The following is a 23796-nucleotide window of genomic DNA, read 5'->3' as shown; positions in this document are numbered from 1 at the left end:
AACATGGATTACCACTTATTGAAATTATACTCTGTGCTGCCCAAGATAAATCCGAGAGAGAAGGATTGTGAGTTCATGATTTGCAAAAGGGGGCCTCCCCCTGGATCATCTCACGTTCTCCTCACCTTCCGTTGACCCTACGACAGACTCCCACTCTTATTGTAGGCATATTTTCTATTGTCCAAAGTACAATACAAATTCAGGTTCTAGTACAGAAATTTTCGCAGCGAAAAGCTATAAATTCTCCTCCAAACCTGCCATCTTCGCTTTGCCCAGAACAACCATCTCCAGACAGCTTACGGAACTGCGCTTTAAAATATCCCGAACCTCGATACCTTTCAAACTTCCAAGAATACTTTACAAACCCCAGAGATTCAGGACGATATGAATTCCAAGACGAATTCCAACATGCCTTTCGATAATATCCCCCAAAAGGTCCAGGTTTGCGCGGTCCTCACCTTCGCCCTGGCCTGCTTCATCATGCCCTACTTCGGTACCGAGCACCCCGAGCTAGAGATTGTCGAGCGAGTCCTCACCAACTGCGAGACGCTCCGGGCTTGGCCTCTACTCTCTCCCCTCTTCGCCCTGTACGTACAACTGTGCGACTGGCTCATCGCCGACACCGTCACTGTTCCTCGAAACACCAGAGACTGGTCCGTGTGGGTCCAGGATCAAGATCCTTCTCCTCCTTGGAATCCGGGCCACACAGCACTCCTCCTATCGGTCTTTGTGCGCTGCGGTATTCTCTTCTGTGCCGCCTACTACCCCATTCGGCTCCTTGCTCGCTTCTCCAACTTCGCCTCGGCAGTCATCCTCTCGGCGATTTCCAACACCCTCTCAGCTGCCGTCTCAGTCCATGCAGAATGGCTTGCCTTCTTCGACGCCTCGGCCGTGGCACTCCTCTCACTTTTCACCACCATCGCACGTCTTCTGGCTGTTCTGGCTCTGGTAGTCATCCATGAACTGAGACGAGGTCTGGACTGGCGCCATGCCCACCTCACGACGCTCCGCAACAGCCAAACGAACCCCACCGGCCCCCATACCACCGACACGGGAATCAGCGTCGGGACGGAGACGCCTCCTTTCTGGAACGGCCTTTGCACCAACGATACCGTAATCTGCCGGTCCATTCGAGACGAGCTTCGCTGGGTCAAAGAGACGAAGCGGGTCGCTTTGACCCAACACAAGAAGGAGTACGACGATGAGCTGAACAAGCTCTGGGCTCGCGCCCATGAACTCCGTACGGAGTACGAGACGAAGATCAAGGCGGCAAACGCCAAGCTGAAGAGGCTCGGCCTCAACAAATCGTCCAGCGAGGCGATCTCGGGCCTCGAGGCCGAGATCGCCTCCAAGGACAAGGAGGTCGAGGACCTCAAGAAGAAGTTGAAGGAGATGCGGGAGAGGAACCAGGGGCTTTGCACCCGCCTCTCCCGGGCCTCGGAGAAGTACGGGGAGGACCTCCGCGCCCTCGCGCGGAACCCCCCCGATGCCTCCGAGGTGGTGGTCACCAAGGGGCGGTTCGACCAGCTCCAACTGGAGCGAGACCGCATGTCGGAGCGGTGGGCCAAGCAGCTCTATCGCGCGGAGGAGCTGGCCAAGGCCAATGAGGCGCTTCGAAGGAAGCTGGGGATCTAAGTATCTCCCATCCTCGCGCGGTAGAGCTGCTTGGCCCACCTTTCCGACATGCGGTCGCGCTCCAGTTGGAGCTGGGAATGTAAGTATCTCCGATGCTCAGGTCAGCTGAGTTGTTTATGGTTGGGGTGCTTTTGTCTGGAGGGTTGGAGGATATTTTGTATCGCGATGCACAGGGAACTGGCTTGGCTCAAGTTGGAACTAGGCATACTTCTTTCGCTCTCCTTGTTCCTCATTTTTCCTCATTATTGCTCAACAGGTGTTTTTGGTCGAGAGTCGCAGGCATAGGCAGCACCAAATACATCACTCTCATATTTCTCGACAACCCTTACTGTTCAAGTATTGCCACCGTTCCGAAACTCCCATAGATGGAGCCAACAACGGTAACAGAACCTCGGCATCTTCAACTTAGAGCATGAAAATACCAACATCATGGGTGCTAAACAGCAGGTTCAGATGAAGGGAGTCCCTGTCACACAAGAGGACGCATTGCTTGGGAATCTGACAGGCAGGGGGCAAGCAGTCTTGACCGATTTTGACCTTCAGAAGACGAATATATTCGAGAACCCCCGGACAGGGATATAGGGGCAGTGGGAATGGATATGGATGGAATCATCGGTACCAACCGATGAAGCAGGTTAGAACTTCAAGAAACACCGTTCCGCGTTTCTGGAAGAAGATCTCCGTCTACGGAGCAGCGACCAACCTATTGGTTGGCCCGGAAGTGCAGCATCGTACGAGAAAGCGAAGGGATGTCGTTGAGCATCAGGAACCCACACCCACTATCGACATGCGCCAAGTCGAACTGCCGAGAGCCGCCAATGGGAGTCTAGATAATCGCAAACCAGGACATGGGCCACAACTTGGGAGGAAAACATAGTTCCGGATACCTGCACCTTGACGTTGGGTCCAGAATGCATATATGGATGCTAAGAACCAATGACACAGCGTTTGCTGGGGACATGACTCCACAATTGTATGTAGGTGGCACAGTGATACACAGTTTCCGCCTACCATGTATACGGTCATAAGTGGGCACGGACCTACGATTTAAGTATCACTAGCATCACACAATTGAGGCCCTCATGAACATGTATAACTGATCATCCATCCTCACCGACAATCTGGTTCAAAGGTTCTCCAAAAACATCCTGATCTCTCCCTAGTTTCGTATCCGACCATCTATGCCCTATAGTATTTGGACTTCTGTCACAGAGACTGGAGGACAGGGAACCACAAGGGATCGATCCCTTAAAAGCCATTGTTCCACAACATCGCCGCCCAAGGCACACCATCACATTGGGCGTTTAGGTGTCACCGCCGCCAGCCTTATTTAGGCATCCACTCACCAGTGGCTACAGAGTTCACGGCACTTTCCGTACCTGTGCCCCATTGATCCGTTTGCCAACAAGCAATTTTAAGGCAGACGTTCTCTCACTACGCGCTACCCAGGGTCGCTCACTGAGCAGCCATCCAACAGGTATAGTGGCAGGTGCGAGAGTATGGCGTCTCAAGCGTCAGGTTCTTCTTTTATGGCCAGCGATGCCCTGGGCCTGAGAAATAATGCGTCGACTACCTCCATAAACGAGATTCAAGGACCGAGGAAATTGCGGCTCCTTGTCGCAGCCAACGGGCCCAAAGATGTCGCCTTCGCCCAGGCTATTGCCGTCCGGCTCTCCAAGGACCCGCAAATCACAACAAGGGCTATTGTCGACGACATGACGCATCGGCTTGCGCAAGAGATCCTTGTGCTGCAGAACCGGTCATTGGAGAAGGGTCCCTGGGCAGATGGGCCCACCACCAGAGATATCGAGGCTGCGCAGCACCAGGCCTTCGAATTGGTCGAGTGGGCTGACCTTCTAGTGCTCGCCCCTCTCGATGTAGACACCCTGGCCAAGATGATGTATGGCATCTCGGATAATCTGGTTCTTGAGGTCTTACGAGGGTGGGATGCGTCCAAGAGAATCCTCCTGGTTCCCGGCATGACTACACAGATGTGGGATAGCCCAGTCACGAAGCGTCAGATGAGCAAATTGCACCGCAAATGGAACTGGGTCAGGGTCATGCCCCCAATCCTCTGGCGCTACAACGGAAACCAGTCAAAGCGTATCGTCACTTGGGACGCCTTCAATGAGGTCGTGGGCATTATCAAGAATCAGGCAGACCTCCTATCGCTGGGCCATGACGTCGACGTTGCCATCCAGCAGTCGACCCTCACAACCTATGGTCCGAAGGCGGAATCAACCCTGCCCCCAGAGATCTGGAGCATCATCTTTGAATACACGAACGATTGGGAACTGGCAAAATCTCTCGGTGTCTTCACAAACCTTGAAATGCCGACAGGTCAAGGATGGCGGCTGGAACCCAAAGATCCGAAGGACCCCCTCCAAGTCTTCATGCACGACCTCGAGTGGACTTTGCTCACGGCCGACACCACTGCCATCTGCAAGAAGCTGGCTGCTGCACCACAGAATTTCCACGACCTCTCTGCACTAGCTACCCACCTGATATTCAAGTTCGCCCTCCTAGAAGTGCTATCCTACATCGAGGCCAACTGTCCGCATATCTTCAAGGGGTTCGATGGCAGGATCATTCCGACCAAGGCATCTGCCTACTACGGCCGGATAGACATCTTGGACTGGTGGGCTCGCTCGCCGTCATTCCTCGACAAACAGTACGATGCCGAAGCACTCAACGGCGCCTCAGCTAAGGGCTTCGTCGGCGTACTCGAATGGTGGCGTCGCTCCGGCCTGCCGCTGAAATACACCGAGGCTGCTCTCGAACAGGCCAGTTCAAAGGGCCACCTCCATGTCCTAACGTGGTGGCGAGAGGCGTCTCTCCAGGACCCGTCGATCGTATTGAAGCCGGGCCGCTCGCTGCTTGGTGCTGCGCAATGGGGCCAGCTAGCGGTCATTCGATGGTGGGAGGAGAGCGGGATTGCTGCTGGCCACCACGAGCATGTGTGCAAGATGGCCAGTCGTTGGGGCCAAGTCCAGGTCTTGGAGCTCTGGCGGGAGTTGAGGGGAGACGACAGCATCCAGTTCGACTCGGGGGTGCTGATCGACCCAACATTCCACTCCTACATCGAGGTGCTGGACTGGTGGAAGAAATATACCCATGGCGAGTTGCCTGGCATGGATGGACGGAAAGGGAAGCGAGTTGAGTACAGGACAATGGAGATTGAGGAGGCCCTGGAGGACTCCTTGGGCGACCAGACTAAGGTGCGGAGATGGTGGGCCGAGAACGGACTAAATACAGGGCTGGGGATGAGTGAGTGGATGAAGACGAAACATTTGTAAGGCTAGTTGACATGTCGCATTGCGATTTCCAGATCAGGTACATACATTCAGGTCGCACTTCCGAGAGCGCCTGGTTTAAACACCCACCTGTCAATGGGTATAGGTCAGACTAGCAACCTAGTAGGCTTAGGGAAACGAATGGAACTCCAAAAGGTCACTGAAATTTAGCTGGATTGCTGGGTATTATCTTTCTCAAAACCTCGATTTGTCGTGCCTGCCCCTTATTCCTCAACGCCGAAGCACCTCTCTTGTCCGACCTGCGCATGCCATTCGAGTACACTACAGTCAGGTCGGGAATTACTTCACCCGGAGCAACTACTGTCCGCGGGGTGAGGGTGCAATACTGCCACGATGTCAGCCAGATTTCTTCCAAGTCGACTCATCGCCACTTGCAGCCGGGTTTCCGGGGACGACCTACCTTCCCAATGACGGCACCCCTCCCAACCTTGGATCCAACGCCTACTACTGTGCCTTCACCGACAACAGTGTCGCCGGCCTCAACCACGGCGCCGACCTCCACGGTAACGTAGTCCCCGAGGGTGACTGCTCTCTCCGTTATCCTCCCCTCAGACCCCATAGCCCCGACCAGGCTACGTTCATGTATGATGCATCGCCTGCCGACGTTTATACTTCCGCCCAAGGAATCGAGTTTCGCGCGTGGGTGGACCACGCTCTCTGAACTGATCGTGATGGGGTTTGAGCCAGTGAGGAGGGCCGAGTCGGCGATGGTGATGGAGGATGAGAACTGGACGGGGGGTTTGGGGCCGGCTTGGGAAATGGATGGGAGGATCGAGTGCCGTTTGGCTGATGAGGAAGACATGGCCGAGAGGTAAACGGCTGCTGGGCAACGGAAACAGATTTGGATAGGTATGTATCTATGCTATGGAGGTCGACGGCAGGATTGCATGATGTAGAGGCATGGACGCCGTTATCGGTGAGCGATTGGGAGAGCTTACAGCTCTGGGTATCACGGATCCACAGGCATGAGGCAGTGAAGAAGGAAAGAAAACAAATCTCACGCTGGATGAATGATATCAGCGGTTGATCTTCGCGGCTCGGTAGAAAGATAAGACGAGGGTCAAGACGCGGATGTGGAACCCACACTAGCCGCGCTGACCAATCAGAGAAGTAAAGAGACGCTCAAACTCTGATAGGTGGTAGGAGGTAAGGTAGGCATTCACCAGGTGAAGAGGCTCCAACTCTCGCCATCGACGGCCACGAGTGCTGGCCAAATTCACTACGAGGTCTCTCCCATTTCTTTGTCACTCTTTTCAGCACGTCGAACAGCATTTGATGCTTGTAGCCGAGCTCTCTCTACTTAAATTTCTCTTTGTGTATTCCCCCTCTTGACAGTTTCACCAAACCACCTCGCCACACGACCCTCATCCATCACCTCCACCTCCTCAATATCATCCATCTCCAAAAGTGCCGATCACACATCAAGGGCATTTGTATCGCCACTTTATTTTGAGATAACTCGCAACTGCTGCAGTGCCTTGTCCCCCACTGCAATAAATGCGCGCTCCGTTTCGTCCCCCCACTTGACAACAAACATGCCGGCTCCCAAGCGAAAGAGGGCCGAGAGAGGGCTTAGCGATGGAGGTCCCAGCCGGCCCTCGCCGCATAGACCCGGGGATACAACTTTGGGACAGCATGAAAGAGGCTATCCAGATAGCGGTGGACGAGGCGGCCGAGGCGGACGGTCAACGCGAAGAAACGACCGGCGCGACTCGTCACAAACCTACGGAGGAGCTCCTACTCCTGCGCCTGCCTCTCCGAGCCTTCCACGGCCCTCGAGCGCTTCCTCCCAAACTGCCGCCCGTGTCCCGGCAGCGCCCGCGGCTCCCCCTTCTTTCCCCTTGCCTTCGCCGATACAGTCTGGCTATGACTATACCGTCATCACCGATGATCGCGTTAGCCGATGGTCCAAGGGTGGTCGGAAAGAGGTGGTCGACCATGGCATCCAGGCCCAAAGTGAAGAAGATACCGTCAAACTCTCGATAATCTTCCAGGAACTAATTCATGCCGTCATTGACTCGCGACTGGCTGGCAATGATGCAGGGCGTATCGTCAAGGACATTGTTGGCTCAAAGCCGGCAGAGCAGGAGGGCCACTCCTTTGCCTTCGATCCGCCCACCCTCTTCCTCGACACCATCTCGATAGACATCGAATCTAGCGAATATCGGCCCCAATTGCGCGACTTCATGGCGGCGACAGAGATATCACCGACGCTGATGCGCCAAGTCCTCGATCCACCACTCTTGGAAAGGATGGGTCTGATCCGGAGCACCTTCTCGAGAGTAGGTATTCGTCTATCCACGAACCTTCTATATCGGCAAGCGAACTACAATCTCTTGCGCGAGGAGAGCGAGGGCTATTCCAAACTCACCACCGAGCTCTTCACCACTAGCAGTACCGAGCCACCCTCGTCGGAGACGGTGCAGGCCACCTTTGAGAGGGTCAAGGGGCTGATTGGGACTTTCGACCTTGACGTTGGGCGGGTTCTAGATGTCACTCTGGACGTATTTGCTGCCGTCCTGATCAAACAGTTCCGATTCTTCATCAAGTTCCTCCGCATCAGCTCTTGGTGGCCGCGCAGCCAGATCCGGCACTCGGCCAGAAAGTATGTTGGTGGTCTTCCCCTGTGGGCCTTGCCAGAGTCGTACAGTTGGTTGCCAGATGGGGACGATGAGGTGGTTCTTAGCGAGCAGCGACTTCAGCGCGATATCGCTTTCTGGGATAGAGCGCGGCAAGTTCACCTCGACGCATTCTTCGAGCTGGGCGGAAGACAAGTGGCAGATGCGGATGATATTCGTCGAGCCAATGCCGTTACCGACGACGACGATGCTGACACCGAGCAACAATGGATCCAAACCACCAGAACTCTCCCTCTCCCCGGCAACCGTGTGGCTGCCCAACTCCTCGGGTTCAAGCTCCGGTTCTACAACTCGGAAGCCCGGGATGCCGAGGATGTTCTTCCAGCGAATCTCCTGTATCTCGCCGCTTTGCTCATCAAGGTCGGCTTCATCTCCCTGTCCGACTTGTGGCCTCACCTATGGCCACTTGACGAAGACATGGAAAACGTCCGGGTTGCCAGGTTGAAGGAATTGGAAGAGAAGGAGAGAGCGAATCGACCAGGTGGCGCAACAAATGCGCTGATGATGGCCGGCGCTCTACCAGATGACATGCCCTCAGTATCAAGCATCGCCGCCCGCCGCGACCCAGCCGGCGCGAGCAAGGCCGAGGCCGATACGAAAGCCAAAGAAGCAGAAGCCAAGCCCAGGTTGCCGGAGCCCGAAGATCAAAAAGTACATCTCCTCAAATGCCTGCTCACTATCGGTGCCATTCCCGAGTCTCTTTTCATACTCGGCCGGTATGACTGGCTTCCCGAGGCTTATCCGGAGCTTCTGCCCTTGATCCACCGGATCCTCCACCATTGCGTCGATAAAGTCTACGAACAGAGCCGGCCAATCGGCACTGCATCCCCCGAATGCCCTCCGAAGCAGATGCCCGACATCGACCAAACAGGGGTTCCGAAGGGCACCGTCAAACTCGGTACCCCCCCGCCGAAACGCCCCCTGCGATGGCCATATCCGGACAAGTCCGATACGAACGAGGGGAGCTCTTACCGCTTCTACTGGGACGAATGGGCCGACAATGTTCCTGTTTGCCAGACAGTCGACGACATTTTTACCCTATGCAGCACATTCTTGAATCTCTCGGGTGTCAACATTGGCAAGGATTCAGCATTGCTGTTGAAGCTTGTCAGCATCGGCAATAAGAGCTTGGCGGAGGATCAATCGCCCCAGAACCTCGCCCGTTGGCAAGACCTGCTGCGCCGCTTGCTCGTCCCTGCTCTAAGCCTGACGGGCTCGAACTCGTCTGCTGTCAGTGCGGTGTGGGACCTGCTCAAGCAGTATCCCACTCATGTGCGATATACAATCTACGCCGAGTGGTTTGAAGGCCAAATCTCTCGCCTCGGCCCGATGAAGAAAGCATTCGCGCGGACTCGACTGGAGACGCTGAGCACGATGAAGCGACTATCACTCACCACCATCCATCAAATGGCCAGGACCTTGGCAAAGACAGCCTATGCCTCCCCCGGAATCGTCTTCAAGGTCGCACTGGACCAGATCGAGTCGTACAGCAACCTCATCGAGGCGTTTGTCGAGTGTGCCAAGTACTTCACGAACCTTGGATACGATGTGCTTGTCTGGTCCTTGATGAGCTCGCTAGGCGGGAAGCAGAGAAGCAGGACTCAGGAATCATCTGTGCTCCTGACAAGCAAGTGGCTCCAGGCATTGTCCAAGTTTTCCGGGAAGGTCTTCGAGCGTTATTCCGTCATGGACCCGACTCCAGTTCTTCAGTACGTCAACGACCAGCTTTACAAAGGGAACTCGACCGATCTTGTCATCCTGACGGAGCTCATCTCGTCCATGGGAGGAGTCGTTTCAGATGCCGACTTCACTGATGCCCAGCTGCGAGCAATGACCGGAGGTGACATTCTGCGCAGGGAAACCCTCAAGAACCTCGGCGACAGACGAGAGGAATCCGCTAGAAGCGCCTCTCGTTTGATGAGGGCGCTTGTGGGAACCAAGCTTGCGGGGCCGCTCCTCGTCAACATCGCGCAGTATCGCCAGTCTGCCATCTACAAGATACCCGAAGCGGAAGCGCACATCAAATTCTTGGCTACCATGGTGGACGACACCCATCAGGTCTTGGTTCAGTACCTCGACCTCCTCCGGAGCAACCTGACCCCTGACGAGTTTGACCCCCTCGTCCCGAACGTCGTGCTACTCATGAAAGATTACGGCCTGGATCCTAGTCTTGCATTCATGATAGGTCGGGCTAGCCTCGTCTCTCAAATGATGAATCCAAAGTCGCCCATCGCGGCGTCCGCCAAGGATGCCGATGGAGATCTTTCGATGGAGGCCAACGGAGCACCGACTCTTAGTAGTGAGCCCAAGCAAGATGCCGCTGAGGGGGGTAGTATAGTGGACAAGATGGCTCTCGATACCGATGGCAAAGACGGACAGGCGGAGCCGAGCGCACCCTCGCAAACAGCAAACGGCCGGAAAGCCGACCCCCTCTTGGATTGCCTTCAGCCGGTCATCGAGGCTATGCCAACCTTGATCCCTACAGCCGATATCTGGCAGCGGATTAGCCCAGAGTTCTATGTCATCTTCTGGTCCTTGCAGCTCGGTGATCTCACCCTGCCTCAGTCCAGCTACGAGGCAGAACATGCCAAGCTGAGGAAGAAGGCCGAGGATGTCATGAAAGATCGGAGCGACATGTCGAGAAACGGAATGAACAGGAAGGATCAGAAGAAGCGGGAGTTATTGGACAAGGCGGAGGCGATTCACGATGAAAACAAACGTCACCTGGAGCGGTACCACAAAACCAAAGTCAGGCTTGCCCGGGAGACGGCCGCATGGTTCCCGGGGAGCATGACCAAGGCCAATGCAACTTCCGATACAATCCTGGAGCAGTGCATCCTTCCGCGCTTACATCTATCGGCCATCGACTCGGAGTATTGCTTCCGAATGGTCAAGTTCCTCCACGAGAGCCAAGCGCCCAACTTCAAGCTCATGTCTCTGTATGACCGATTCTTCAACCAGAATCGGCTTCGGGCCATGATATTCACATGCACAGTACGCGAAGCCGAACACCTGGCAAGGTTTATCAAATGTATCCTGGGCGACCTGTCACGATGGCATGGCGACAAGGAGGCATACGAGAAGGAGGCCCTGGGGGCGAGGGAGAAGTCCGGTAAGAAGACCAGAAGCTACCTGGGATTCTCTACCGCATGCGACGACGACGGGAAACCAACCGCGTTCGTTGAGCACGATGCATTCCGGGATCTCCTCTTTCGTTGGCATAAGAACCTCAACACTGCCTTGAGATCTTGCCTTGGTGGCATGGAGTGGATGCACATCAGGAATGCCATCACGGTGCTGAAGACCGTCATCGAGTTCTTCCCTGCAATCACCTTCATGGCCGACAAGCTCCTCGAGCAACTCAAGACCATTACCGAGCGTGAGGCCGCAACCAAGAATGTCTCCGAAGGGGAGGAAGGCCATCAGCGGGTCGACCTCTCAGTCGCTGCCCAGACAGCCTTCTCCGAGCTGCAGAGGCGAAAGCCGAAATGTATATTGGTGCAGGCCTTCAGACCCGGCACGGTAAGTACGCCCCGAGACGAGAGGGCGCCAGAGTCAAACTAACATCTCGAAAGACTGCGGGATCGAAAGACGAACCCAAAGCGTCGGCGTCGGCCTCGGCCTCAGCCACGCCCGCCAACCTGCGACCTACTGCTCCAGAGTTCAAGCCCAGTCAGCCAGCACGGAGCCAGCCCACCGCAGATGAAGAGGATGGCGAAGTCGAAGACAGCAGAGACAATAAGTCAAAACTACCGAGCACCGCACCGGCGACCGAGGATAAACGGGAGTCTACAGCAGCCCCCAAAGAACTACCCAAGGACACCGGAAGTTCAGCTCCTACCAAGCCGAGCTCCGGCACTGCTACCACTACTGCCTCTAGCAAACCTTCCACTCCAAAGCCAGCTGCTGCGGTACCGGTCACAACCATGTCGGGCCGCTCGGAGCTCAACAAGCCTGCTACAATTGCCCCTGGTAGCCACGGCCTTCCAAACAGACCGAGCCTTCCTAACAGACCAGATGTGCCTTTCCCGGGCCTGCCCGCGAATCGCTTTGGCAACCAGTTCAGGCCGCACGACAGGAGGGAGCCATTGGCCCCAAGGGAGCCAATGGCGCCCCGGGAACCCCACCACAGAGACCCGCGGGAAGTCAGGGAAGTCAGGGAAGTTCGCGAACCCCACCCCAGAGACATGCGTGAACTCCGCGAACCCCGCGACCCGCGGGATTATCGCGCCCCCGATGGCTCTCGCCCCGAGAGGCCAGACCGACCGGAGAGACCTGAGCGACAAGGCAGGCCCGAGAGGCCTGATCGGCCGCAAGAATACCCAAGGTCTTCAGATCGACGGCCTGCGGAGGGAACCTTGAGGGACTCTGGCCGCCCGTCGGAGAGAGACTGGCCATCCAGGTCTGAACCGCCAATTTGGAATGACCATGGACTGCAAGACCGCGACAATAGGCCCCCTAGGGAGAGTCGAGGTGGCGGGGCAACTCGCGGCCATGATGGCAGGGCTCCTCCACGGGACTCGCATGTGGCAACGCCTCCGCCGGCCACAATGTCCTCACGACCTGGTCCTCATGAGCCTCCACCTGATGCGCCACGACCCCGAATTCTCGATGACGATCGCCCAGAGCTCATGAATCCTGAGCGAGCCGCTGCTTTATTCGCCGAGTCTAGAGATTCACCGCCAACGCGATCACCCAGAGATGCGGGCCGCGATCGGCCGCCTCGGACAGAATCTCCAAGACATCAACCAGACTCGGGACGGGACGAACGGCACGGTCGCCACAGGCATTCGGATTATAGCGCCGGCAGGGATACCCAGAGAGAAACCACGCCCTCCCATATCAAAGGAAATAGGATCTCTGAGCGGGAAGGCGACAGACCCAGCGACAGGGCGACGGAAGGGCCTCCTTTCCACGGCGGCCCACCGCCTCGACCAGCAGAATCGGAGCATGGCAGGTTACGCCAGCAGGACCCTAATTACGGACGTTTGAATCCGATCCAATCCGTCGCTGACATCCCGTCGGGCCCGCGAGGCCGGGGGAGGAATTCGGCCAGAGTCAGCAGCGCCATGAATGGGCCGCCTCCGCCACCTCAGCCGCCGCAGAGGACTGATGGTCGTTTCGCTTCCGATGCCAATCGGCCCCCCTCCCCTGACCGCCCTCCGCCAACCGGTCCTTCATCCTCCCGGTCAAGGCGAGGCCAGTTCGACAACAACCTGAACTCGCCAAACTCTGCTGTCCCACTAGCCCCGCCAAATGGTCGTCCGGATCGTCCACGGCAGGTCAACAACGCATCCGATAGCCACGTCGATCGGCCACACCGCGCTGTTGACCAGCCTCAAACATCCGGGCCTCCTTCACATTCTCGGAGCGCCGGCATGCCTCCCTCGAATACGCCCGATCGGCCCCCTTTCCCCTCCGGGGCCCCTGGTTCGCGTCTTCCTGCACATTCAAGTCTTCCCAACACTCCTGGGATGGATGTCCCAACCCCCACTGGCCCTTCGTCTTCGAACGAGAGGATGAGGCCTGGTGGCAACAGACAGTTGCGTGGCATCCAGAGCACACTAAACCAAGCCCAGGCTGATATGTCAAGTGTGGGTACTCGTGGATCTAGCAACACCCGCAAGGTTGGGTCACGGATGAGCCTCACTGGGTCCGACGCCCAGGTACTTGCAGGCCCGTCTCCTGTTTCTACACCCGTCCACGAACGGCACGACCCTCTCCGCCGCGAGACCAACTCAGACCGACCACCGCGGTACACGGAGCCAATCCAATCGGTCGCAGACAGCAGGGAGAGCAGAGGAGGGCCCAACGGCGAAGGCTACAATCCCGACTGGGCCGATCAAGAGCGTGTCAGCAGCCGTAGAGATCATCGAGAACGGTCCGACCGCAGCGGAAGACCGTCGCGCCGCAACAGCCCCGAGCGTAACCCGGACCGGGAGCGCGAGCCCAAGGATCCAAGGGACTTCCGGGATCGGAGACAGGGTCCCTCGGCTCCGGGAGGCTTCCCATCGACCAATCCGCGTGATGCCGAAAGAGAGCAGGGTCCTTCTCGCCGGTCTATGCGCGAGTCGGGTGGGGCGAATCGGGACTCGTTTCCCGGCCCAGGTGGTCGCGAGCTCACGGGCGCCAATCGCGAGACAAGTCATAGGAGCCATAGAGGTGATGGCCCGGGTGGGCGAGGGGAGAGCGGAAGTGGCCGGGGCGAGGATTACGGTGCTAACGGGAGAGGCGGTGGAGGACGTGGCGGCGCGGGAGGAGGAGCGTTCCGAGATTCGAGGGCGAGACCCGGAGACGATCGTGGAGAACCGACTCGAGATAGCCGGAGCAGAAAGCGCAGGAGCGAAGAGGCTTCTGGCTTGATGGGCAGCGAGAGGGAGAAACGGCAGCGGCGTTGATGAGGCCATATATTCGTTCGTGTTTGGCCTCGCCTATTCGACAGCGATGGAGGAGAGCAGATGCACTGGAAGGTGGACCTCGAAGCGTCCCCGATGCTGTCCACAAAGACTGATCATCCGGGGGATGCGCGTGGGTTGATGATCATGGCAGCGGCCGCGTCGCAAGCGTGATCATACGGAGCATTCTTCGCATTCTATACTGGCCCGCGGCGTGTACGACTTTTCTCTTGTTTTGGCGAGTGGGGATAAAATGGCATCATCCAGACTGCTTGAAAATCGGGTACCAAAAAATTGCAGAGAAGAGAAAAACTAGGAATTCATCATGTCAACAATGGGCCCCATGGCGACGCACCACACACCCTATCCGAGGCGCATTCGGAGAGATAAATGCAAGAATGCACACCACTCAACTCTTCTCTTGGGAACTTGTTCTTTCCAATCTTTCTGTACAAATGGCCCTCCTCGGTCCACTATCTATTTACCCCCCGTGGCCACCACCGGCTTCCGACTATTCCTCGCGACCCCCGTTGTGCCTTCTTCTCGCCTCGTGCCTCTTTGATGCCCGTCCCCCTCTGCTCTCGAAAGTATGGGGACACGATAAAAACGGATCGTTCGCTTCGCAACACGTAATGATAATAGACTCGCAAAATCTACGAAGGGGAGGTTTAGAGGACGTAGTTTTTCCCACTCTCGGGAAGGAGTTTGTTATTCCTCCGGATGAGTTAGTGTATGGCTGCATTTTCAAGGGACGAGCGAAAAGGGGAGGTTCGGCATCAGCATCGGCATCGGTATTTTAGCGACGGCGTTGGTACATGGAAACGTTTGGCTTTGTTCTCGTCATGTACATGTACTACTTCTTTCCTCTCGGTCTGGGATTGGGGATAACAAAGCAAAGAAAAAGGGGTTGATATAGAAATAAGGTGCGGCGTCGACATGGTCAGGCACTTCACTTTATCTAGATCACCTCTCGCTGGTTGGTCTCAAGGAGCCTTCTTTCTGGAACTTAAATGTCAAAGATACCCCGGTATTACGCGTTGCCGTGTTTCTCACAAATGCTAAAGTTTGCAGAACAACTGTCCATCAGTGGTTGTGGTATCGCTGTCGCCCCCCTTTCCCGGCTCCCCCCTCGTCGAAAAAAACGCCCCGGCCAGATCTATTTACAGAGGCAGATAAGATGCTCAATGGTATCAGAAAACGTGATATGGAACCTGGCCCTCCTTCCCATCTTCCCTCCCTCGGGCCCAAAACACAAGAAAATCATGCAAATGTGTATATCATTAATATACCGCCCCTTTCGTCCCCCGCTACCGTCACCTCGGTCCGCCCTCCTGGGGCGGCCTCGCCCCCCACAGCGCAGCACCGACCTTGATCTGCGTCGAGTTCCGCGGGTTCCCGCCGCCACCACCGTACGCCCCCGACCTGTCGTAGGGCTCCTCCTCCTCGACCGTCGACAGCGAGGCCACGCCTCCGTACGGCGCCGCCGCCGGCGGGTACGCGTAGTCCTGCTGTTGTTGTCGTTGCTGCTGCCGCCGCGCCCCGTGGTAGTCGTCGCCGTCGCCGCCGTCGTAGTCGTAGTCGTACGGGTTATCCCCGCCCCTCCTCCGGCCCGGCGACACGGCGAGGCCCACGCCGCCCGCGGGGCTGTGCGGCTCCGGCTGCGCGTGCGCGATCAGGCCCGCGTGCTCCTCTCCCACGCCGCCGATGCCGCCGGGCCCTATCGTTATCCCTTCCTCCACTCCGCCACCAACCCCTCCTCCTCCTGCTCCTGCTCCTGCTCCTGCTCCTGCTCCACCGTAGCCCGTCAACACGCCGTACCTGCTGCGCCGGAACTCGTTCGCGATGGGCAGGTGGTCCGTACTCCTCGCGCCGGGGCGCCCGGCGCCGAGGCCGGCGGCGGCGTTGGCGGACCCCCCCTTGTTCCTCCTCTTGCCGGCCAGGTCCAGGTCGGCCATGTCGACGGACTCGTCGGCGGCGCTGTCCTTGCGCGAGGTGGAGTGGTAGCTGACGTCCTGGTGGCGGTGCTTGACGCCGACGAAGAGCCACCTGACGCCGCGGCCGAAGGCCTTGGCCACGTCCCACAGGTTCAGCGCGTCCCAGAGGGCGGCGAGCCCCCAGAAGCCGCCCTGGCTGCGGGGGGCGTGCTCATTCTCGCGGGGCGGGAGGCCCAGGGCCGGGTCCGGGGACGGGTAGAAGGTCGGCTTGGCCGCGGCGAGGTAGGGGCGGTAGGGGAAGGCCCAGAGGTGGAGGATGGCGAAGATGGCCATCTCGAAGCAGAGGAGGAGGGAGGGGATGCCGACTTTGAGGTCGGGGTAGGCGATCACCTGGTTGGGGCGCACGATGTTCAGGGTCGAGGTGCCGACGCTGATGGCGGCTGACTGCCAGAAGGAGAGGAAGATGACCAGCTTGATGGCGAGGACCTTGAGGAAGGGCGAGTGTTCTGACAGTGCGGTGCGCAGCTGCACGTAGAACTGGATCAGGCAGTACATGGCGATCGTCACGGCTAGGGCGTTGATCGTGATGACCTGTGAGGGGTCGTGTTAGTTACTGTCCGCGTATTTAACCTCCTTTCCTCTTTCCCCCCGGGAGTCCAGGAAACAGTGAACATACCCATATATGGCTGAAGACGGGGTTGTTCGAACTCTCGCAGTACCTGTCAAAGTACTGCGAGACGACGGCGGTGATGGTCATGGCCACCCTGATGAAGCAGTAGTGGTAGATGCCGATCCAGTTGATGTTGAACCACGTCAAGCCGCTCGTGGGGGTCCGCCAGGGGCCCCTCTGGCCACCGCAGCACTTCTTGAACCAGTTCAAGGGCCAAACCCAAGGTTTTATCGGCTGCATGAGGCGGAAGAACTCCTTCTGTTCGTGCAGGTCCGGTGCGATGTAGTGGCAGAGCAGGGCGAAGAAGGACGAGATGGCAAAGGCCTCGTAGCTGTCGCTGAGGACTTGGAAGTAGATGGCGTGCCAGTAGAAGCGTATCGAGAGGAACGAAGAGGTGGCGTATACGGGTACCATGAAGAGGATGCGGATGATGCTGCCGGGGGGCATTAGCATCACAGGCAGAGTGAGTGTGGAAGGGGGTGGGGGGGGGGAAGCTTGGGGGGCAAAACAGGCGAAGGGAGAAGGTGGAACAACTGACTGTTTCTGCTCGCGAGGCTTGGTGTAATGTGTAGCATGCATCATGATCAGGTAGAGGCTCATAACTATCGCCACGAGAGTTGATGCTGCCCCAATTACCAAGGCGAGTTGGTGGAAGGTTAGAGGGCCGGCGATGGGTATCTCGGAGTCCGGGAGAACTGTATGGAGGAACAGCAGTCAGTATCGCGATCGGCGCCATTGGTATCGAAGCACCTACTCCTCATCTCCTCCAAGGTCGAGTTGCATGTCAGGTTCACCATGATGAAGACCTCGTATCGGGCATATCCGAGAAGGGCTTCACTTCTGGACGGCGAAGACTGCCTTGTCGGCTCGTCCTTGCGCTACCCAGAGGGATGGCGCAGTCTATTCTTCTCCTCGATCGTGAACCTGCCGGCCTTTCCCTCTCATCCGTCTTCCCGGCGAAGAGTCTCGGGGTCGGAACCAGCGGGGTGTCGCACTGCTCGCCAGCTGAGGGACAATCTTGTTGGGCTGAGACAAGCTGAAACCCGTTCGAACTCGTCCTTGAAATGAGTGTTGTGTTGCGCCAGATCGGATGTCTTCGTGGTCGGTTTCTAAACAGGTCACGGCGTGCGGCCCTCACTTTGACGTCGTCGGCTTGGGCGCGGTTTGCATGTCTTGAAGGGGTCGGACTGCGCAGGCGCTCGACATGCGCCCTCCCATCTCAATGTGGTGGCTTATGCCTGGCTGCTAAAATTACAGGGCAGCCACGGCACTGCCATCGAACCGGGGCAGATTCATGTGGTTCCATTGGCTAACGCCGGAGGACCCCCTGGCTATTTCGGATGATCCCAAGTTTCAGGTCCTGCCCCGTCGCAAGCTAACAAGGGACATCATCAACTTTCTCAGCTCATCCCGCAATTCCAGGAAAGTCAGATTAAACATATTCTAGAAAACTACAAAACAACACACCGCTTGCCATGCTCGATCCGTCGGGGTTCCCCCTGATGTGGATATATATTATTGTAGATAATCGAGGAAGACGGACGCACTTCTAGCGGCTGAGTCCAAAGAGCTGAACAAACCTGCAAGGAAGCGCACAGCCTACGTTGCCAAGGCTATCGCTTAACGAAGGACCCCTTTTTCCGTTCCGTTCGTTGTGTTGTTTGCGCACTTTTGATCGAGAATAGGTGTTAATTTTCTGTCTTGGACAGGGACCATCTACCGCCCATTGCAACTAACATCTAGCTTGTTTGTCTGTATCGCTGGATGCCAACAGACATTGTGGGATCCCTCTGCAAATGGTCAATCGTCCCTCTCGATCTCTTCCTGGCGTGTGCTATTTATGTACAAATTTCCTGATCATTAGGATCCTTAGCCGCCCGTGGCAGCTCCTCGATGCTGCTCCCACCAGATATGTCCAAAAATATGTCTGTGTCCTTTTCAGACTCGGGAGGTGGGAGCAGAGGTGATTTGTCGAGCATATAATACGAGCCTGCGTAGAAAAGAAGCCAGAGCGGTCTTCATGTCCCGCAATGGTCCCCTGTATAGAACAATGGTGAGAATCGTCACGCACCAACCCCGGAATCCAACGAGCGGTCCGGAAAACAAAAATATGGTGGGGAAAAGAAGAATTTATGACAGAGGTACTGTCGTTTCCCCCGAGGTTTCTCAATATCAGGGACAACAACAACCACGCTGCAGGCCGAGTCTGTTTGTCCGTTTTGTGATCGACATCCCTTTTGTCTTGGTTTGAAAGACGGTCCAGATCTCCAGATGCCCTGTCCTCTAAAACGCCATCGTGGTATCTCGAAAATGCAGATGCAAAAATGATCCAAAGCCTGTCGGTCAGGCGAGGGAACAAAATTCGTGTACGTCGTGAAAATAGTTTATGAAGTTTGTTCGACACAAAGACAAGAGTAAGTGGAATTTCAATCGGCATCCGGATCTGGATTGGTTGCCCTCAGAACCCTCGATGGGTTGTGGACTCTTCTAGAGTAATCTTGGTCGTCTCGGAGAGTGTTGACGCTCTCGTGGCTCTTGTTCTCGGCCCGGTTGTAGATGTTTTTGTTGAAGGGGTCCATTCGAGGATCAACAGGCATCAGAGTGCTTCGCCGTCTGCCTTGGGCACTGTTCTCCCAACTTTCGGCCATAGTCCTCCCATCCGACCCTCCGGCGAATCGGTTCTCTGACATCTCGCCGGTCTTGGGCGTCCCCATCATGCCGGAAGAACTGCCTCTTTGACTAGGAGCGTCAAACTCTCCCTGCTCTTCGGCCTGTCGCTGTCGCCTCCGTTTAATAAAAAGGCAGACGACAATTGCTGCAATAGCAGCAAAGACGCCTATGACGCCAATCGCGATGCCAACGGCGGCTCCGGTGCTCAGGCCCTTTTTAGAACTAGACGATGAGGTGGCTGAGCTGGGCGAGTTGCCGCCCGCGGTGGGAGTGACCGTGACGGTCCGAACCGTGCCGTCTGCTGTGACCGTCGAGACAGTCGGCGATGGATTCGTGTTTGGTAGACGCTAGACTCCGAGTCAGTAAAGGTCGCGTTAAAGATTAGGAGTAAAGTTCAAGATCCAATAGGAAGCACCCTGGGAAAGAAGGGCCATACAGAAGAAGTAGTGGAAGGCTCAGAAGGTGGAATGTAAGTGATCGTATCCTGGACAGTGCTCTGCACCGTCTCAGTTTTAACAGTCTCTTTCACCTGGTTCCAGACCGGTTAAACATAGCTGCCTGTGAAGCTCTATGCTTCCTCATGGACAACGAGGAGAAGAGAAGAGAAGAGGGAGGAGGAAAGGTGAAAAGGGCGAGAGGAAGAAGGGCAATGAAGGGATGGATAGCTTGTCAGCTCAAAAAGGGAGCGATTATCTTACTGAAGAGGAGGTCGTGGACCCTGTGTTTGCGGTGCCAGCAGCGGGCTTTTTCAGGGTCATGTATCCAAACAGGCCATCTCCACCGCAGACATCGTCGGGGAAACCGGGGCAGGAATTGCTGCACTCGTCCGTCGACACCTGCGACGACTTGCCGGGAATATAATCGGAGCACCAACACGACTTCTCCTGGACAATAGCAAGGGCATATTGGCCCTCACAGAAGTGGTAACAGAGGCCGTCGGACTGATAAATGCTGCTGTCTGGATGGGAGATGTCAGCAGGTAGCCCAGGCCCATGGCCAAGAGAAACGAAATGATATGAAACTCACTGGCACCCATCGAAGCTGTGTTGATACTGGCACAATAGTCCATCGGTATCGAAGGTTTGGCTGCTACCAGAGCGGTCCATAACAGGGCGGCCGAGGCAAGATAGAGCCAGGCATGGCGTGCCCCTCGTGAAGTGGCCATGGCGCAGAGGTCGTGCGAGTAGGAACTGCAAGTTCGATGTGAGATTTAAATCGTAAATGTTGGCACGCAGCCAGGGGGCTTGGGAGAGTATCGACGATGAGGGTGGACGAGTTTGTAATATGGCCAGCAACGAAGAAATCTGGTTACGCACCGTTCCCAAATTGGGTGTCACGCAAGGGAATCTGGGTGACGGCCCACTCAGCAGCCCATTGATTCACCACAGCTGCTCTTAGAAAACGGCAATTGGGGCAAGCAACGCCTGGGCCATTACTCAGGGTCGTAAGAGCAAACAGGATCCAAATTCGGAGGTGTCCAACGCAGTGGAGCGGGAGCTGTCGAAAAATACCGAAATATCGGATGGGGACTGTCTTGATCTGGGGAACGAAAAGCGGCTTGGCTTGGCAGCTGCAGAGTGCAGAGTGCAAGGCAACGCAGGACAGCACAGGACAGAAAAGAAACTCGACGGGGCGGAAGGAGGCAACGCGGAAGCCGGAGAGAATGTAAATGTTTACAGCGGGAACTGGAAATTGCTTAGGAGGTGAGGAATGCTGGGCAGCAGGGGCCAAGCCAATGACTTCCAATTAAAGAGTCACGTCACCCAACAACTGCACCGCTGGATATAATGCTTGCTTGGTTGCCTCGAACGATAGCAAAAGGCGGAGGAGAGGAGGAGAGGGCAGGAATTGAGGTGAGGAAGCAAGCTGTGGTTCGGGGGGCGGGGATGGTTAAAAGACGACCAAGTGGGAGGAGGCTGGCACCTCGGCGAGTTAACAGGGGGTGGTTCGTACTGTACAGTACCTGTCTGACCAGGGTCAGTTCTTCAGGGACTGGTTGCAGTGTGCACAGGACGAAACGGATTAGACGCAGTGAAAAGCTTGCCGCCAACACAAACCGGAATCTGTGTAGCGTGGGAAGTGGATTGGGCCCTGTGGGTAGCCTCCAGCACAGTTAGGATGTGGCATCACCAAATCATCAAATCAGAACCCGGTACGTACCGATTAAAGGGGGTGCATCCCAGTCACTCGATTTCCAGTGAGCACAATCTGGTGGAATGTCGTCACTGAATCTGTTGCTAGCAGGGGTTGAGTTAGGTGAATTGGGATGGTCCCGTTATTACGAAGGACCCAAGGGTATGTATTTTGTACATCGAATCACTTCATGAGCCGCTGGAGGGAGGAACACCAGACCCAAGGTAACCTGATTTAGACATGATCGTCTCCTGGGTGGAAATCCCAGTCGCCAGAGCAACTCTCCTCTCCGACTGCAACGCGCTGAAGAGCTCAACTCTCGACGAAGCATTGGAAGATGACGGTTGTACCCACTGGCAAGCCGAAAGGTCAGCAGCCAGCAATGGGAGAGAAAGAGAGAAAAAACGCCCTTCTGATATGCTGGGCCAATCTTGAGAATGCAGTGTCAAACCTGTAAGTTCCTTCCCCCCACAAATGCATTCTTTGATTACGCAGTAGGTACCTAATCTGTATGCAGTCGTCTGCAGTATTTGTACATAATACATATGCTGCGGATATTGGAGATTGGATACCTAGATGGAGGCTGTTTTTGGGTTCTTCCCATCCACCCAGGGCCGGGGTCCCCTGTTCGGCTGCATTTGATGTCCTAGTCCTCCGAAAAGATATTTGGCTGACAACCCCCAGATTTGACCCAGGTCAGACACACGGACAAAGAAGTGCCTGACCACTGACTCTGAGGATTGGATTACATTTGAACTCTCCCAATGCTTCTAGTGTCAGTCTGACAGAAGGCCAGAGTTACCTCGTGTGGTGCAAACCGGGGGAGCCAGTCCTAGACAGTCTCAAGTGGCCTGACCTCGTATCTCGATCTCTCACGAGGCACTAATATGGATGGTACACCCTCCCTCCCCCACGCCGCGGCACCTGGATGCGGAGGAAAAGCATCTTTTTTTTCTGTGCCATTGACTCGGAGTGTATCCGTACATGCGAGGATGCATTGCTCTTTGCTGCGGATTACGGCATCATGGGATAATGTCTCCTTTACACCGTCGCCTCGCTTCGTATTCTTGAACTTGGCGCTAGAAACGGCGTTGCCAACCGTATCCGTCACGATGCTCATTTGTGATGCCCTTCCTGGTGGTTTTATGTAAAATAGCGAAAAGCAAAAAATATATATAATTAACAGGTAGGGGACAAATATCCACATCCTCTGCAAGTCCTCAATTTCTTCCTCGAACCTTTTCTTTAACACCCTCTTGACAGGCGGCTCCCGAGTTTTCTTGAGAGGAGACATATATGCAGCTAAGACCTGTCATCCATTGTCACAACCAACTTTAATCCCCATCCATCCCCCCATCCTCCAACCTCCCGTGCATCTCAGGCTCGGTGGTCTAATCCTCCAATTTCCTGCCGTCTTGATTTGTACTTCCACTCCGCATCGAGAAGATATATTCGAAAGGTCCAGATGAGCTTGGCCAGATGTATCATATTCATAAATGATCATGACGCCATAATAGGCGACTTCCCAGGCCTTAGTTGGAGTGCGATTTGCCCTGGCATTAGAGCGAATCTCCTCCATTGGAGCGCAATTTGCCCTGGCATTTGAGCAAACCTCCTCCATTGGAGCGTGGGGTCCGATTATGGGTTAATTTAATCCGCAATGGTACCAGAAACAAGGTTTTGTTTCGGGAGCAGCACCTTCCAGGTTGTTTGACATGTGTATTTATTTCATTACAGCTGCACCAGAATAGACAGGACAATTCCACCTTTGCCATTGCCACACCCGTCAAATGCCGCCCTCTCGAGTGCCGGCCGCTCTCTCAAGTGCCGCCCTCCGAACTCACGATATATCTGACGTCACCGTCCCTCTTGTGATAGCTAACCGGTCGAGGAAGGTCCAGGTCGACGGCGGCTCAATGGCTAGAGAGGTAGACTTGGAACCTTACGCGCGTACTTATATGCGTACACGTAGTCTATGATTGTTCGGTAGCTCTCAGTCCCGTCCCCACCAGTGTGCGACGTGACTTACCCTATCACCGCCAAGCGATACTCTAAATCTTGCTCTTCCCAAGCTTCTACACGTGGTTCTCCATTATGACTCCACCACTCGGTAAACGGAGCTCCTGCAGAGCCGCCAGAGTCCCAGGCACGCCAGGCATCAGAGAGCAGATCCCATCGCTAAGTCGTAGCAAGCAAGACGCAGATGAACATCCAATGCCTGCTCCACCATCTCACCTACCTACGTAAGACATCCGTTCTCTGCAAGTAAAGTGTTTCGTCCGGTCGTACATGTCACAGTCACAAGCTTCTGCCGTGGTACCTGTGCCTCGCATATTCTCATCCTGCTCAGCTGGGGCCTGCCGAAGTTCCTTCAGCAGCAGCAGCAGCAACGGAGGCGCCAGCAGC

The 23796-nt window shown here is 55.9% G+C and overlaps 6 protein-coding genes across 6 annotated transcripts; 3 read left to right on the top strand and 3 right to left on the bottom strand.

The window, feature by feature from the left end:
• Nucleotides 1-161: 161 nt before the first annotated feature.
• QBC33DRAFT_524546 (uncharacterized protein) lies at nucleotides 162-1644 on the top strand. The gene has a single exon (XM_060426737.1). The coding sequence runs from the start codon at nucleotides 385-387 to the stop codon at nucleotides 1633-1635; it is 1251 nt and encodes a 416-aa protein (XP_060287922.1). The 5' UTR covers nucleotides 162-384; the 3' UTR covers nucleotides 1636-1644.
• A 1057-nt stretch (nucleotides 1645-2701) lies between these two features.
• On the top strand, nucleotides 2702-5112 carry QBC33DRAFT_524544 (flavoprotein). Its single transcript, XM_060426736.1, has one exon. It carries the CDS (start codon nucleotides 3135-3137, stop codon nucleotides 4929-4931), a length of 1797 nt encoding a protein of 598 aa, XP_060287921.1. The 5' UTR covers nucleotides 2702-3134; the 3' UTR covers nucleotides 4932-5112.
• QBC33DRAFT_524543 (trimeric LpxA-like protein) lies at nucleotides 4854-5962 on the bottom strand. Its single transcript, XM_060426735.1, has 2 exons — nucleotides 5350-5962; nucleotides 4854-5274 (listed from the first exon to the last, which is right to left on the bottom strand). Exons 1-2 carry the CDS (start codon nucleotides 5749-5751, stop codon nucleotides 5086-5088), a joined length of 591 nt encoding a protein of 196 aa, XP_060287920.1. The 5' UTR covers nucleotides 5752-5962; the 3' UTR covers nucleotides 4854-5085.
• A 393-nt stretch (nucleotides 5963-6355) lies between these two features.
• QBC33DRAFT_163782 (transcription factor/nuclear export subunit protein 2-domain-containing protein) lies at nucleotides 6356-14184 on the top strand. The gene is made up of 2 exons (XM_060422253.1): nucleotides 6356-11110; nucleotides 11164-14184. Exons 1-2 carry the CDS (start codon nucleotides 6485-6487, stop codon nucleotides 13984-13986), a joined length of 7449 nt encoding a protein of 2482 aa, XP_060287919.1. The 5' UTR covers nucleotides 6356-6484; the 3' UTR covers nucleotides 13987-14184.
• Nucleotides 14185-14959: 775 nt separating this feature from the next.
• QBC33DRAFT_565853 (organic solute transporter Ostalpha-domain-containing protein) lies at nucleotides 14960-17834 on the bottom strand. Its single transcript, XM_060430434.1, has 4 exons — nucleotides 17342-17834; nucleotides 17126-17282; nucleotides 16594-17020; nucleotides 14960-16508 (listed from the first exon to the last, which is right to left on the bottom strand). The coding sequence occupies exons 1-4, from the start codon at nucleotides 17382-17384 to the stop codon at nucleotides 15297-15299; spliced, it is 1839 nt and encodes a 612-aa protein (XP_060287918.1). The 5' UTR covers nucleotides 17385-17834; the 3' UTR covers nucleotides 14960-15296.
• Nucleotides 17835-18925: 1091 nt separating this feature from the next.
• Nucleotides 18926-20806, bottom strand: QBC33DRAFT_163646 (uncharacterized protein). Its single transcript, XM_060422252.1, has 5 exons — nucleotides 20574-20806; nucleotides 20284-20447; nucleotides 19956-20215; nucleotides 19694-19786; nucleotides 18926-19604 (listed from the first exon to the last, which is right to left on the bottom strand). The coding sequence occupies exons 2-5, from the start codon at nucleotides 20420-20422 to the stop codon at nucleotides 19014-19016; spliced, it is 1083 nt and encodes a 360-aa protein (XP_060287917.1). The 5' UTR covers nucleotides 20423-20447; nucleotides 20574-20806; the 3' UTR covers nucleotides 18926-19013.
• Nucleotides 20807-23796: the final 2990 nt, after the last annotated feature.

Source organism: Phialemonium atrogriseum (assembly GCF_030411735.1).
Source record: "Phialemonium atrogriseum strain 8032-3 unplaced genomic scaffold QBC33scaffold_2, whole genome shotgun sequence".
NCBI lineage: Eukaryota > Fungi > Ascomycota > Sordariomycetes > Cephalothecales > Cephalothecaceae > Phialemonium > Phialemonium atrogriseum.
The sequence above is the reverse complement of the archived record's forward strand: the minus strand, read 5'-3'. Positions and strand labels throughout refer to the sequence as shown.